The 17,132-nt window shown below is 48.0% G+C and overlaps 1 protein-coding gene across 1 annotated transcript in view; it reads right to left on the reverse strand.

Moving 5' to 3' along the window:
- LOC147728098 (maestro heat-like repeat-containing protein family member 1) overlaps window positions 1–17,132 on the reverse strand; it is a 92,435-nt gene that overhangs the window by 63,926 nt on the left and 11,377 nt on the right. Inside the window, exons 3-6 of the mRNA XM_086963730.1 lie at window positions 8,121–8,199; window positions 6,002–6,115; window positions 5,305–5,366; window positions 989–1,108 (exon numbers count right to left, since the gene is read on the reverse strand). Of these exons, the coding sequence (XP_086819856.1) occupies window positions 989–1,108; window positions 5,305–5,366; window positions 6,002–6,115; window positions 8,121–8,199 (375 nt within the window). The remainder of the gene's footprint in view (window positions 1–988; window positions 1,109–5,304; window positions 5,367–6,001; window positions 6,116–8,120; window positions 8,200–17,132) is intronic.

The following is a 17,132-nucleotide window of genomic DNA, read 5'->3' on the forward strand; positions in this document are numbered from 1 at the left end:
TGGCCTGCTGGGGATGTGATAATTATGGCATCCTTTTACATCTGACACCACGGGGATCGGAAATTAAAAGGTGCCATCATTTTTGCCTGTTACAAGTGGTGCCCTTTAAAAGAGGGCATAACAGGGATATTGGTGCTTTGCACAGCAGAATTGACATTTACCGCTACTTACCGGGTGTTTTGCTGGGGAAAATTGTGGAGATATGAGATTTTCTAGGAAAGCTGTAATTTTGATCATTGTATAAACCGTTGAGAAGGAATTTTAAATCAAGCATTGGCATAGCCAATAGGTGTTTCCTTTGGGACCTTATAAGTGTTTAGCCATGAACACTTGCTGTTGCACCAGGATATTGTGCTGGATAACGAAACACTTATAAGGTCCCAAAGGCGAGATCCATTGGCTATGCCAATGCTTGTTTTTTAAAGGTATTGAAATCACTTGAAAACATTGAAAAAACCCCACCAGAATGGACCACAAATAGAAACTGAAAACAGGAAAGCCTAGGTATACTGAAAGGATGACTGTCCAAGTGAAGCTACAAGTAAATATACTGGAGTGCACTTGAGTGGCTTGGTTCATGTCATGGGCACCCTGAAAGAACAAGACATAAAGAAAAGGCATATACAGTGTTAACACTGGCAGTCAGCAGCTGAATTTCAGGTTCAAATGTAAGCAGCCAGATGGAGCAAAGGAGACCCATAAGGTTGAGGGAGGGTGAAAGGCGCACTGGAATACAAGTGGGGAACATCAGGCTCAAATGGAGAACATGGAATGTTAAAGTGGGCCTATGCAAACTAAATAGAGGTACATAAGGTCTATATTCCAACACCAGGGGCAAATATGCGACACTGCAGATCTGTATTACATGGCAAACAAGCTACATTGGGGCACAAGGGGGCTAAAAGGTCCACTTATTTATTTTGGGCTGACTGTGGTCGCTGCTCCCCTAACACATTCACCCACCCAAATATGTACACCTGCCACTTACCTGTTCTTCAATGATGAGACTGTTTTTCCTAAGCACATATTCCATCAAAGCTCTTCCGTTCATATCATAATAACCTTTGGTTGTTAAATTGGATATTAAACTTAAAGTGGCAAGAATAACCTGTGATGAAGCAAAAAATGGTAAGCATGGTTAGTGAGAAACCCTTTTGATGTATAAATAAAACCAAATCCCACATTCTGGTGAGGGAGCAGCACGGGAGTGTGAGAAAACCATACAATCTCTCCTTCCCTTTTGTTCATAGAGGAAATACAAATACACTTGTATGTGTGGAAAGCTAGTACCTGGATACAGCCTTTTAAAAAATATTGGAAAAGGGTTATTAAGACACTCTTAGAATAAAACTTGAATCAATTTAATTAAACTGTTTTTACAGAATGTCTGACCGAAGCGAGATTGAGGGAATATTTAAACATTCCAGGTGGTGTACGCCTTCTATAGGTGATTGGAACTTGGTAAAAGATTGAAAGATACATTGCAAAATATGTCTAGGTAGGTTACAACTAGCAAAGAAGCTCTCAGGACCTTGTATTGATTACAAAAATGCAAATGAGAAATCAGTAGGCTGTGGATTCCAATAGTGTGGAAATGAAAAAACCTAGAGTAGTCTGTGGGAAGAATGATGGCCACTGTCTAACTCAAAGCGGTACAAAAGGGGGTGGTGATGGACGGAGCATCTGAACTAATCAAACACTCACACCCAGTCAACAGATCTGGGTTAGATCTATCACCGTTCTTTAGCCCACTCTGCCACCCCAGTTCAGACATGGCCATATGCAAAGCAGTCTGACCCTGTGCCTCATGGGAACAGTCCAGCCCGAACTGCCAAGCCATGCCTTCCCTGGACCGGAAACAAGCTTCCGAGGACCGGTTTCTGGCATTTCAACCATCTTCAGCCCGGCTTGCTTGAATCCAGTGGCAAAGTGAGCAAGGGACTCCACGTCTGAACATACCCTGCCAACTTATGGAGAACAAAGCGGTACAAAAGGGGGTGGTGATGGACGGAGCATTTGAACCAATCAAACACTCACACCCAGTCAACAGATCTGGGTTTAATCCATCACCATTCTTTATCCCACTCTGCCACCCCAGTTCAGACATGGCCATATGCAAATCAGTCTGACCCTGTGCCTCATGGGAACAGTTGAGCCCGAACTGCCAAGCCATGCCTTCCCTGGACCGGAAACAAGCTTCCGAGGACCGGTTTCTGGCATTTCAGCCGTCTTCAGCCCGGCTTGCTTGAATCCAGTGGCAAAGTGAGCAAGGGACTCACGTCTGAGCATACCCTGCCAACTTATGGCGAACAAAGCTGTACAAAAGGGGCTGGTGATGGACGGAGCATCTGAACCAATCAAACACTCACATCCAGTCAACAGATCTGGGTTTAATCCATCACCGTCCTCATTTAGCCCACTCTGCCACCCCAGTTCAGACATGGCCATATGCAAATCAGTCTGACCCTGTGCCTCAAGGGATCAATCCAGCCCGAACTGCCAAGCCATGCCTTCCCTGGATCGGAAACAAGCTTCCGAGGACCGGTTTCTTGCATTTCAGCCCTCTTCAGCCCGGCTTGCTTGAATCCAGTGGCAGAGTAAGCAAGGGACTCACGTCTGAGCATACCCTGCCAACTTATGGCGAACAAAGCGGTACAAAAGGGGGTGGTGATGGACGGAGCATCTGAACTAATCAAACACTCCCACCCAGTCAACAGATCTGGGTTTAATCCATCGCCGTTCTTTAGCCCACTCTGCCACCCCAGTTCAGACATGGCCATATGGCCAGAAACCGGTCCTTGGAAACTTGTTTCCGGTCCAGGGAAGGCATGGCTTGGCAGTTTGGACTGGACTGTTCCCATGAGGCACAGGGTCAGACTGATTTGCATATGGCCATGTCTGAACTGGGGTGGCAGAGTGGGCTAAAGAACGGTGATGGATTAAACCCAGATCTGTTGACTGGGTGTGAGTGTTTGATTGGTTCAGATGCTCCGTCCATCACCACCCCCTTTTGTACCATTTTGTTCGCCATAAGTTGGCACGGTATGCTCAGACGTGAGTCCCTTGATCACTTTGCCACTGGATTCAAGCAAGCCGGGCTGAAGATGGCTGAAATGCCAGAAACCGGTCCTCGGAAGCTTGTTTCCGGTCCAGGAAAGGCATGGCTTGGCAGTTCGGGCTGTACTGTTCCCATGAGGCACAGGGTCAGACTGATTTGCATATGGCCATTTCTGAACTGGGGTGGCAGAGTGGGTTAAAGAACGGTGATGGATTTCACCCAGATCTGTTGACTGGGTGTGAGTGTTTGATTGGTTCAGATGCTCCGTCCATCACCACCCCCTTTTGTGCCATTTTGTTCGCCATAAGTTGGCAGGGTATGCTCAGACGTGAGCCCCTTGCTCACTTTGCCACTGGATGCAAGCAAGCCGGGCTGAAGACAGCTGAAATGCCAGAAACCGGTCCTCAGAAGCTTGTTTCCAGTCCTCGGAAGGCATGGGTTGGCAGTTCGGGCTGGAGTGTTCCCATGAGGCACAGGGTCAGACTGATTTGTATATGGCCATGTCTGAACAGGGGTGGCAGAGTGGGCTAAAGAACGGTGATGGATTAAACCCAGATCTGTTGACTGGGTGTGAGTTTTTGATTGGTTCAGATGCTCCGTCCATTACCACCCCCATTTGTACCATTTTGTTTTCCTTAAGTTGGCAGGGTATGCTCAGACGTGAGTCCCTTGCTCACTTTGCCACTGGATTCAAGCAAGCCGGGCTGAGGACGGCTGAAATACCAGAAACCGGTCCTCGGAAGCTTGTTTCTGGTCCAGGGAAGGCATGGCTTGGCAGTTCGGGCTGGACTGTTCTCATGAGGCACAGGGTCAGACTGCTTTGCATATGGCCATGTCTGAACTGGGGTGGCAGAGTGGGCTAAAGAACGGTGATGGATTAAACCCAGATCTGTTGACTGGGTGTGAGTGTTTGATTGGTTCAGATGCTCCGTCCATCACCAACCCCTTTTGTACCACACTGTCTAACTCAACCTGCAGGATTTAGCAGACCTACACCATCCCAACACGACCAGCAGGTAACAAATGGGTTAAAGTACTCAGAGTCCATTGTCCCACACCGTGTTTGTTTGGTTGATCCATTTCACTTTTGAGAAATCATTTTGGCTCAAGACTGTAAATAGTCACAGTCTCCTCTAGTAGCCAGGCTAAAATTCACATCCCTAACATGGCTCTGTACGCAGCATATTTGCATAGGATGGACCCAATGGCTTCAACCTCAAAAGAATACGTCCATTTTTATTTTTTTGGTTCTTATATTCCTGGTAGAGTTCTGTGTCTGATGTTTCTGGTTCAGTCTACCAAGAATCTAAGGTTTATATCATGCCCTGACGTTAAAAAATGGTCAACCCAATAAACCTCTCAAAGAGAATACACTAGAGACCCAGTCATGGAAATACAAGTTTTTGTTGGTTAGCCAAACAAAATGACTTTGTTGATTTTCCTTCATGCATATATCCTGTGCTTGCTTACATGCTGAACACAGTGATGCTGATGGTGAAGTTGCCTGTTTTCTCAATTGCACTGACATTGGGCACATTGTGGACATACATGGAGTCAACAGAGTTACATATATTCCAATTTCTACACACAATACATCTTTTATATCACAATCAGACTTTTCAAATGTGCACAATGAATATTATCCTGTATTATTGAACTATGTTTGGTGAGAATTAGCTGAAACATATTGAAGATATAATTCTTGGAAGAGACATTTGTCTCATCAATAAAATATCTTACACCCCGGTTGTTGAAGATTGGGTAGATATTCATATACAAAGCTTCAAAACCCCCGTCCTTATCATCAACATTCTCTTCAGTGAGGGGAATTACAGATCAACTCTATGTGAAATACAGACCAAACATGTGGACAGCGCACAATAATTGTTTCTTAACACACACTTATTCAACAATTAGGGAACAGGGACTTTCTATGGGGTTGGGTCTGAAAATGATTTGACTTGAGAAGGACAGGAAAACTTGGATATGTCCACTTGAACAGGGAAACAGTAGAACACAAGACACTGAGGAGACACACATGGATGGAGGTTGCATGACCCAATACCTCCACGGAAGACCAGCCTTAGAAAAAGACAACAGACTGTGGTATACGCAACACTGCTATGAGTCCTTGTAAGTAGAGAATAATGCACTATTCAAAAAGTGCATAACTTAAATTAGATTGCGTTGCTAATTATGAAACTACTTGAGCACAGAATGCTGCACACATAATAACTTGATGGTACCTTGTGATTGTCATCCTCAAGCACGTGACAGACAGCATCCAGATAAGAGGCACCTTCTGAATCTATGAAATGAAGCCATACATCAAATGTTCATAACACATAGATATTATCTTTGTCTAGTAAGATCAGGAATAATAGATAAGTAGATGAAGCTTCCACTAATAACTGTGCCTACCAACCTGAGGGTCCTGTCAAGTGTTGGTGTGTGAGTCTGTGACTGAGAGCCTCATGGGCCTATCAATGTCTTCCTGTTCTACTGTGCATGTCTGTGTCATCATGTACCACTGAGTGGGTCTGTGTCTTCCTGCCCCATATTTTATGTCCCTTTTTGTTCCTGGCCAAAGTCTATGTCAGGATCTCTTTCCACAGTGTCCCTGTCCCATTATTGGCTCACAGTGGGAACAATTTATCAAAAAGACAGATGTGGCAATGTTTGACCACTACTTTATTTCTTCACCACGACTCATGTTAACGGAGGGAGGATTTATTCTTACATTACAGTGCTCTACCAGGAACTGTTGGCAGTCAGTGTAGCTGAGGAATATGAAATTGAGGTGAATTGCTCATAGCTGCGCCATGTTGGTTAAGTTAGTTTATAACTTAGGTCTCCACATTCCATGAAAAGCATTTAAGTACTTTAACTACCTTCCATGTCTATCGAAATCACATGCTGCCACCCACCCACTGACAGGCTTACCAGTTTCAGCAAGAAGCTTGCAGAGCAGCTTTATTGTTGTGGCACGGGACTCTGCACACATATGGATCAAGCTACTTTCAAAATATTTGAGGACCTCACTAGAGCTAGAATGGGCTGCAAGAGTAAAGTGAAGAGAAAAATAGACATAGATGAAAAATTACATACAATAAAATCACGCACGGAGGAACTAAACGCAGGGGAGCAGGTCATCAAGGCCAAATGTAAGGAAATTGTTCAACGCATACTCAGGAGGTACAATATCAATGGTTTACAACATTTAATAATGATCGGTGGAGCATATGGTACTCATGTGACTACTATAGCTGTATATAGTAAATTGGACAACATGTTCCAATAGCAAGCTAACAAATGCACTGGGAAGGGAGATAATTACTGAAGCAACAGTAGCTTTTAAGAAGATCAAGTGATGTGCAGAGCAGTGGACAGAAATTAATGTTTCGGAGGACCCGATCACTGGTAAAGACTGTAATATACTTGCAGTATCACAAATATATACGGTGCACAGACATAATATCGAGTCTAAAATATCGTTTGGACATAATATCGAGTAAATAATATAGACTGGACAAAATACCGACTGGACAGAATATCGACTACAAAAATATTGTTTTTAAGGTAAGTGAAGTAATATCGACTGTATAAAATATAGATAGCAAAAATATCGAAATTTTAATAATATATAATATTTTATAGTGTATTTTTATGTAATAATATGTGTGAAAAGTGTGTATTAATGTTATAAAAAATTTTATTAAATGAATTTTGTTTTTATAATAATTGCTTAATGTAATTCTGTAGCGGGTTGTGGGTTTATAGGGGAATAGGGTGGGAAGTAATTTAATTATAATTAATTAAATATGTAAATTAATTAATTGATATTAATTTAAAAATAATTGTTAATTAATTTATATGTGTTAATTAATTTAATAGTAATTGCAAAATAATTAATAATAATTGATTAATTGGTAAATATGTAAATTTTACTAATTTAATGCAGTAGCGGGTTGTGGGATTATAGGGGAATAGGGTGGGAAGTAATTTAATTAATAATAATTAAATATGTTAATATATTTATTGGTAGTAATTAGTAAATAATTGATAATTAATTTATATGTGTTAATTAATTTAATAGTAATTGTTACAAATTTTATATTAATTGGTTAATATGTGATTTTTACTAATTTAATTATTACAACTACGCTTTCCAATGCTTTCCTTACTGTTGCACCCACTGGAGTGGGAATAGTGATTTTAACCCCTACACTATCCAACGCTTTCCCTACTGTTGCACCCACTGGAGTGGGAATAGTAATTTTAACCCCTACGCTATCCAACACTTTCCCTACTGTTGCACCCACTGGAGTGGGAATAGTAATTTTTACCCCTACGCTATCCAACTCTTTCCCTACTGTTGCACCCACTGGAGTTGGAATAGTAATTTTAACCCCTACGCTATCCAACGCTTTCCCTACTGTTGCACCCACTGGAGTGGGAATAGTAATTTTAACCCCTACGCTATCCAACGCTTTCCCTACTGTTGCACCCACTGGAGTGGGAATAGTAATTTTAACCCCTACGCTATCCAACGCTTTCCCTACTGTTGCACTCACTGGAGTGGGAATAGTAGTTTTAACCCCTACGCTATCCAACGCTTTCCCTACTGTTGCACTCACTGGAGTGGGAATAGTAATTTTTACTCTATTGTTATTGTACATTAATAATATTGGCTATTATTTAATTATATTTAGTTACTATATATATATGTTTTAAGAAATATGATAAAAAAAATGTTTTTGTACTTTCATTAATTATTTAATTATCATTAGTTAATTTAAGTATTCTTAAGTATATTTTAGTACTTAGTTTTTAATATTAATTTAATTTAATAGTGTTTTTAGTAAAGTCGATATTTTTTACAGCTATATTTTAGTAAACGATATTTTAAACTCGATATTTTTGTACTTACCTGTTTGTAGATAGAAACTCGATATTTTGTCAGTCGATATTTTTGACACGATATTTTTGCAGGTCGATATTTTGGAATTCAATATTATTTCAGTGATCCATATATACATATATACATTTATGACCAACTCACCCAGTGACAGGATAATGGCCGTGGACACCTTGACTGACACTTCCCTTTCATCTGAAACTCCGCAGTAGGGTGCACAGATCTGTCAATAACAAAGCCATATTAAACATTAATGGAAGCTAGGCTATTTGAAAGCCAATCCTATACATCTGGAAAGCAAATTCCAATCAGTGGGGAAAAGACAGCATAAGAGTTTGTCAGGATTTGTGGGGCCATGATCAATACAATGCTACAGCAAAATCAATTACGTGGAAAACAGCATATTCAGGGAGCCCGATATTGGTGGAATTGCAAATTCTCAGTTGCCACTCTAAGATTAACGCCTTAGTTTCCTATGGTTTCTGCATAGTTTGGAGACTGAAGTCTCACAACATTGCAGCAGGCAGTCGTACTGAATGCTAATTAACACAGTTGGCACTAGTGACAGCGTCTGCTGTTCAAGGAAATCAAGACAGAGGCTGTTGATGCACTTCAACTTTGTTTATCTCCAGGGACTGTAAGTGCGTTCCCCCTTTGCATCGCACAGTGTCTGGCTAGCAAGGTGGGTTGCATGCTTTTCAGAGCGGGCCTCTTTTGTGCACTTTTCCCCCCTTTTGCGTCCCCAGTTTCTGGTCGGCAGAGTAGGGAGCGAGTGTTTCTGTTGGTGCCTGCATTAGGGTCTTTTTCTGTTCTCACCGCCACTCGCTGCTTCTGCCATACCACTAGCAGTAATTTCTATTTTTTATTCTTTGCTGGCATTCAGTTCTCGCAGATTGGTCCCCATCAGAGCTGCATGTCTTTTTGGTTCCTGTTCATTGCAAATTCCGCACAATAGCATTGCTATTTAGAATTTCATGCCATGGCCATCAAGTTGTGTACTTCCTTTTTTAGGTCTTGTGACGTAAGCAGCGCATGAGCTGCTCTCGTCTTACGAATCTTCTTGGAATTGATACAATTCCAAAAGCCTCGTCCTAGCTCCACCTTCAGCTTTGATTCATGCGCGACGTTTGGCGTCACAAATTATGCCGATAGAAGTGCAATGATTGCATGCAAGGCATGTGAATCGCTACTTGTTGCCATCCTGTCTCCTTTTAGCCACGCCCAGCGGGATTGGATCTCTTACCCGCGGCGTGACACAGTAGGTATATTATCAGCTTGCCGCACTTTTTTTGTAAGCTTGTTTATTCCCTGCCGCCATGACAGTAAGCGTATGCCTCTCATAATTATTTATTTTGTTCATTGACGCACTTATTTTTGTAAGCTTGTTTTATGTAGGAGCTATTAAGTGACAGAGTGTTGGGGACACATACTTTTGTAGAAGGGAATACTGAATATTACTTTAAGGGTGATTTGTCATCAATTATGTTTGGCCATTTAAAAATGAATAAAACACATTTTCCTCTCCTGTTTTAACAAACTGTTTGAAATAGGGATCCTGACATTTCACATCAAACCTTTAATTACTCATTTCCTGCAGGCTGCTCTCTAGCAAATCCCAGGCATTATTCTGCTTCTATTCAAGCAACATGGCGTCCACGCTTGCCTTACTTGATCGACATTACAAGCTTGAACGTTACCATTCTAGTCTTTTGTGCCCAGTCCATGGCCTATCTTGCCTCCAGGAATGGAAGCTTACTGGGCCATGGCTGAGGCGGGTAGCGAGGCCTCGGGTGGAGAGGAGGAGGGTGGCAGAGCCAGTAAGGTCTGCAGGGTCGCAGCGGCTGGAGCGACTTGCATCTGGAGTCCTATCTGCTGAGCCTGGACCTGGGGTGAGACTTGGGACCCAAGGGTCCCTGTGCGACAGCGCGAGTATGAGTGGGTGCATACCCATTAATCACTTTCACGTTTCTTAGGTCTATGACTGAGTAGTTTGTGTAGTTGTGGTGTTTTCATTGCACTACGATACTTTAACTAAGCTGCTAAGTAGCTCTTTCACCCCGTAAATGTTTAAATCTTGAGTGTCGAAGTATTATGTTAAATGCTCTTATTTAAAAAGCCACTCTGGCTGAACGTGCCACACCTGAACCATTCATTTAAGGAGTTGTGGCACTGGTCTTTGACTCCAGCCACTGTGATGACTGGTTGGTGTCATAATTGCGGGTGAGAAGCCGCACGGAAGATGACTATGTAGGTCTGTTAGTAGGGAAGAACATGATAATGGGAGACAACGATTACAACGCAGTGTTTACACCGCGATATGTTTACAACGCGGTCATTACAACGACTTGCGCTGGATGGCGCTATATAGTAAGGAATAGTTTGATTTACTATTCCAATACCTTCCCTACAGTTACATAGCTGGAGTTGGAATAGTAAATCATACTATTCCTAAGTCCAGCGCCTCTAGCGCAAGTCGTTGTAATGACTTGCAGTGCAATGCCCGCGTTGTAAACGTATCGTTGTGTAAAGACCGCGTAGTAAGGTCATACATTCCATGATAACAGCAGATATGTTTTGGCATGAGCACGACATCTTTGTAAGTCATCTTTGAACATGTGTGAAACCTAAAGCAGCATCTCGTAGGTGATTGGATGAAACCGAAACAGTAATGAATAGACGACTCCACTGAACAGTGGCATTTCCTTCTAGAGACAATTGGTAAAACCCTATGATACACGTGGTTCGAGGTTCCATGCAGGGAACTTGATTCTAGGAGTTTGACATCATGGGATTTTGACAACTTGGCTTGTAGGTATGCTGCTTGCAGGTTAAAGTCCGAGACCGGGACAAGGATTGTGACACAATAGGAGATATAGAGAATGACAAGACAGGTACATGCATGGAAAGTTGGTATGTCTGGGACAAATGAAGATGCTCTTTAAGCCTGAAGGATATTTCACAATAGCCTTGGCTGTTCGTCTGAAAAGGCGAAACCTGTGACTTCAGATGTTAGAAGCAAAACCCAGCTCAAATGCGTTCTACCACAATTGAAGCCTGACACCATGCGGGTATGGTGTGCGACAAGGTGGGTTATGAAGAATGACAGGGCAGTGTATGAGGGTTATATGTATTGTTATAGGTGGAGGAAGAGAGACTAGTGCATGAGGACTTTGACACGGCGTAAGGGAGACGGCTTGATGCATGATGACAACAGCTAGTAGCGGAACACCTGCACATTGAGGCTTGCTACCGGGAAGACACAGCGTGACACATGAAAATACTGAACAACTTTAAGTGAGTGGTAAGCATGACACTAGTAGGAAGGGGTTAGGAACATTGCATACGTTGAAGTGAGGCGGAATTGACACTACAATTAAGTGGTGTTTAAACTTTTGACATCTGTAAACAGACACCGACTGAATCACTACTAGAAGCTGGAGCCCCTGAGTGAGCACAATGAACAAGTTACTTACCTTCGGTAACTATATATCTGTAAGAAACATTAGTTAGTGTTAGATTCCTTACCTTAGAATATCCCCAGGCATCAGTCTGGATCCGGAAACTTTTGCGTAGCAGTACCCCTGCGCGTCGGTAGGCGTCGTCTGCAGGCGTCCCCTGCGGCTCCGCCTCCGCGCGCTGACGTCAGTTCTTTGTACACAGCTTTTCCGCGCCAGAAAACGCAGAGCCATGAGAGAACCAACACTGGTGTCATTTGAAACTAGGGCCCTGAAAGGGATGTCCTTAACCCAGGTATCAGTTCGCAGAACGGGGAGGATGGGTGGGTTCGCTAAGGAATCTAACACTAACTAATGTTTCTTACAGATATATCGTTACCGAAGGTAAGTAACTTGTTCATCTGAAAGAAACACGTTAGTGTTAGATTCCTTACCTTAGAATAGATACCCCAGCAATACCAACCCCGGTGGTGGGTCTGCGAACCAATACATTCCTACACCAGAAAGTACTGGAGGACAGAACGGCCAAAGAAGCCATCCCTCCGGACTTGACTGTCCAGGCAGTAGTGCCTCGCAAAGGTGTGCAGCGAGGTCCACGTAGCCGCCTGGCAAATGTCCTGCAAAGGGACTCCCCGGCCCAGGGCAGTAGTAGCAGCCGTGGCCCGAGTGGAATGGGCCCTCAGCCCAACAGGAGGGTCCTTTCGAGCCAAAGAGTAGCACGCTTTGATGCACAGAACGACCCACCGAGAGATGGTTCGTTTACACACCGCCCGTCCCTTCTTCGCACCCACGTAGCCAACAAACAGTTGGTCATCCACCCGGAACTGGCGTGTGCGATCCATATAAAATGAAAGCGCACGTTTTGGGTCCAGACGATGGAGCCGCTCTTCATCCTTTGAAAGATGCGGAGGCGGGAAGAAGGAGGGGAGGGTGATGGACTGCCCGATGTGAAAAGCAGAAACTACTTTGGGCAGGAAAGAAGGTCTAGTCCTTAGAACCACCTTGTCAGGATGAATGGACAAGAAAGGAGGTTGGACAGAAAGAGCCTGGAGCTCACTCACTCTCCTGGCAGAGGTGATGGCAACCAGGAAAGCCGTCTTCAAAGTCAGGAGACGAAGAGGACAAGAATGAAGGGGCTCAAAGGGAGCACACATCAGAAAGGTAAGAACCAGGTTCAAGTCCCACTGAGGCATCACAAACGGAACAGGTGGATACATGTGTGTGATGCCCTTCAAGAATCTCGTTACAATCGGGGACTTGAACAAAGAAGGCTGATCAGGAAGCCTTAGAAAGGCTGAAAGGGCAGAAAGGTAGCCCTTGATAGTGCCCAGAGCAGAGCCCTGCTGGGCAAGAGAAAGAAGAAACAGAAGAACCTCTGAAAGAGGGGCAGAAAGAGGATCCACAGCCTTTGCTGTGCACCATGCCACAAATCTGTTCCACCGACAGGCGTATACCGACTTAGTGGAGGGACGCCTGGCTGCCAGAATTACATCACAGACTTCAGGAGGCAAGTCAAATGGCCTCAACTGCCGCCGCTCAATCTCCAAGCATGGAGGTGGAGACTGGACAGGTTCGGGTGGAGGACCGTCCCCTGCTGCTGCGACAGAAGGTCCTTCTGAAGGGGCAGGCGGATCGGGGGACCGACTGACATGCTGAGTAGCTCGGGATACCAGTACCTTCGAGCCCAGTCCGGAGCCACAAGGATAACTTGGGCCCGGTCGCGCCTGATCTTCTTCAGCACTCTGGGCAGAAGTGGTATAGGCGGAAAGGCGTATAACAGACCGCAACTCCACTCGTGCCGAAAGGCGTCGCCGTGCGAGTGCCGTCTTGGAAACTCCAACGCGCAGAACTGATGACATTGCGCGTTCTCTTCTGTGGCGAATAGATCTAACCAAGGCTCTCCCCATTGCAGAAAGATGCCTTGCGCCACGTCCGAGTTCAGACGCCATTTCTGATCCATCGAGCACCGACGGCTGAGTTCGTCCGCCCTGGCGTTCAGAGAACCTGCCAGGTGTTGAACCGTCAGAGTCACGCCCTGACGTTCCAGCCATTGCCAGAGGCGCAGAGCCTCCTGGCAAAGGGTCAATGACCCCACCCCGCCCTGTTTGTTGCAATACCACATGGCGGTGGTGTTGTTTGTGAACACCTGCCCCACACTCCAGTTGAAAAGGGGAGGAATGCCTTCAGTGCTAGACGAATCGCCCGTAGCTCCAACAGGTTGATATGGAGCCGGGACTCTGCCGGAGACCAGATGCCTCTGATCTCTGCCTCTCCCAAGTGGCCACCCCAGCCCTGGAGGGACGCGTCCGTCACGACAACGTGCTCCGGTTGGGGAAGGGAGAGGGATCTGCCACTGACCCAATCGCGGTCCGTAAGCCACCACTGCAGTTGTCTCGCAGTGCCCTCCGAGATCAAGACGTGGTCGGACAAGTTGCCCTGATGCTGGGCCCACTGAAACTTCAGGTCCCACTGCAGAGCCCGCATCCGCCACCGGGCGTGATGCACCAGAAGGATGCAGGAAGCCATCAGTCCCAGCAGCCGCAGCGTCAACCTGACCGAAACCCGGGATAGCGGCTGAAAGATGGGAATCAAAGCCTGTATATCCCGGACCCGCCGTTCCGGAGGATAAACCCGAAACTGCGCCGAGTCCAGCACCGCTCCGATGAAAAGGAGCTTTTGAGAGGGACACAGGTGTGATTTCGGCACATTGATGGAGAACCCCAGGTCGTGCAAGAGGTCTGCCGTCATCTGAAGGTGGTGGACGACTGTCTGGGGCGAGCCCGCCTTCAACAGCCAGTCGTCGAGGTAGGGGAAGACTGAAACCCCTAACCTTCGCAGATGGGCTGCGACCACCGCCATCACCTTTGTGAACACCCGTGGGGCGCTGGTAAGGCCGAAGGGGAGCACGATAAACTGAAAGTGCTCCTGGCCTACCGTGAACCGCAGGTAACGCCGGTGGGCCGGCAGGACGGGGATGTGAAAATACGCATCCTGCAAGTCCAACGCTACCATCCAGTCTTGCGGGTCTAGAGCAGCCAAGACCTGAGCTAACGTCAACATCTTGAACTTCTCCTTCCGGAGGAAGCCGTTGACGTTCCTTAGATCCAAGATAGGACGTAGGCCCCCCTTGTCCTTCTTGGGTACCAGAAAGTAGTGGGAATAGCAACCACGCCCTACTTCTGGCCCAGGAACGCGCTCGATGGCCCCCTTGGCCAAGAGGGCCGTAACTTCCTCCTGCAGAAGTGTCAAGTGGTCCCCCGACACACGGTGGTTCTGCAGTGGCATGGCTGGAGGAGTAGTCTCGAAGGGGAGGGAGTAGCCCCTTCGGACGAGTTGCAGCACCCACCTGTCCGATGTAATTGTGCGCCAGTGAGCGTGGTGATGGCGAACCCTGCCACCCACTGGCGTCACATGGGGCCGAAAGCACGGACTAGGAGGATTTGGAGGCAGATGCTGCGGGGGGAGGTGTGGCCTGACCCCGCCGTTGACCCCGACCGCCGCCACGGCGGTTTCCACGGCCGCCACCGCGTTGAAAAGATTGTTGCAGCGCGTGGCTGGCAGCACGTGTGGGGACGTCCCTTCCTTGGCCACGAAAGGAGCAAAACGAACCCGTTTGCTGACGCTGGGTCGAAAGACCTAAGGACTTGGCCGTGACCCTGGAGTCCTTGAAGCGTTCCAGCGCGTGGTCCGCCTTGTCACCAAAGAGGCGACAGCCATCGAACGGCATGTCCATCAAGGCATTTTGGACGTCTGCCAAAAAATTGGCGGATCTCAGCCAGGCGTGGCGACGAATCGCCACCGTCGTTGACATAGCTCTGCCCAGCGAGTCGGTCGTATCAAGACCACACCGTATGGAATATTTAGCTGCGTCTCGGCCCTCAGCCACAGCCTTGCCGAGCTTCGCCCGCACCTCCATGGGGCATTCCGGCAGCACTTCCGCGACCGTGTCCCACACAGAGTGGGTGTAGCGGCCCAAGAGGCATGCGGTGTTGCAAGACCGCAGTCCCAGACTCAGGGACGAGAAGACCTTCTTACCATACTGGTCATACCTCTTGGATTCCCGATCGGGCGGGGCCGACGGGAATGCAGTCTGGGAGGTAGAGGCCTGGATCACCAGACTCTCGGGGGTGGGATGGGTGGACAGGAATTTGGGGTCGTCCGGACAAGGACGGTGGCGTCTAGCCACGTTCCGATCAACAGGCGAACCTGAAGCAGGCCTGAACCACGTGCCCAACAGAACGTCTGACAAGGCTTCGTTAAACGGCAGCAGTGGCTCCTGTGTGCATGACTGCGGTTTGAAGACCTCAGTGAGGATGTTAGGCCTCACGGCCGCGACGGGGAGCTCAAGGTGTAAGGCCTTGGCAGCCCTCATCAGCACCACTGAATATGCAGCTCCCTCCTCCGACGCCACGGAAGGAGGAGAGACAAAGCCAGGGTTAGGAGAGTCGTCCAGACCACTGGCGTCCCCCAAATCACCTGTCCAGTCCCAGTCATACTGGCACTCGCATGACAGAGGGTCCTCAGACCCCTCCCAACCTTCCCCGTACTCTTCATCATCTCCATACTCGGAGTCAACGATGTAGACCGGCTCCTCGGGGTTCACAGGCCCCATCGGCGTCGAGCCCGGTGTCGATCGACGCCGGTTCGACTCCGCGTCCGGATTCGGGGAGGGAATGGGGACGGCGCCGCCCGGAGCCGGCGCCGGAGCCCCGGCGCCGGCCGAATCCGGCACAGGAGAACCGGCGCCGCGCGGGGGCGGCGTCGGGGGTAACCCCGATGGAATCGGTGCCGGACCAGCCGGGAGGCCAGCCGGCGCCGACCCCGAAGGCCCTTGCGGCACCGGGGTCGGAGCCGTCGGCGGCACCGAGGCCGGAGCACCCGATGGCGTCGAGTCAGGGACACCCGACCCGCTAGGGCCCCCAGACGGTAGCACTGGGCCCGAAGGCGCCGTAGGCCCCGTCGGAGAACTGAGCGCCCTCATGGCCATGAGGAACGCCTCAATCTCCTCAGGCGTCGCACCGTGCCCAGGGACCGGAGGGTATGGGGCAGGCCGCGCCGGCGACTCTCGCGGAGCCGCGGGGTTGGGGTCACCCGAACCCCCGGCCGCGTCGTGGAGAGTCGGGGGTACAATGACGACGCCCCGACTTCTTGTGTTTCTTACCTGACGAGCCCGACGAATGGTGACGACTTCCGGAGCGCTCGGCGCGGCTCCGCGACCGCTCCCTCGAACGCTCCCTGGACCTCCGGCCGGACCGAGACCGCTCCCGACGCGGGGCCGACACCCGGAGCTCAAGCAGCTTGCGGGACCGCTCCCGTCTAGCCTTGTTAGTGAGAGCCCGGCAGTCGACGCAGGCGTCCACGTCGTGGTCGGGGCCCAGGCACCGGAGACAGAGTCGGTGATGGTCCGTGACCGACATCGTGCGGTCACACCCATCACAATTGAAACCGGGCATCCTACCAGGCACCAAAAAAGTTTAACAAAGTTGGTCAAAAGACCGGAGTACTGCTCTTCGGATCTGCGCTTACTGGCGCGGAAAAAAGAAGAACTGACGTCAGCGCGCGGAGGCGGCGTCTATATACTCCAGCGACGTCATCACGGCGCACGACGCCGGCGACGAACGCGGAGCCGCAGGGGACGCCTGCAGACGACGCCTACCGACGCGCAGGGGTACTGCTACGCAAAAGTTTCCGGATTCAGACT

Source organism: Lissotriton vulgaris, chromosome 3_1, assembly GCF_964263255.1.
Source record: "Lissotriton vulgaris chromosome 3_1, aLisVul1.2, whole genome shotgun sequence".
Lineage (NCBI taxonomy): Eukaryota > Metazoa > Chordata > Amphibia > Caudata > Salamandridae > Lissotriton > Lissotriton vulgaris.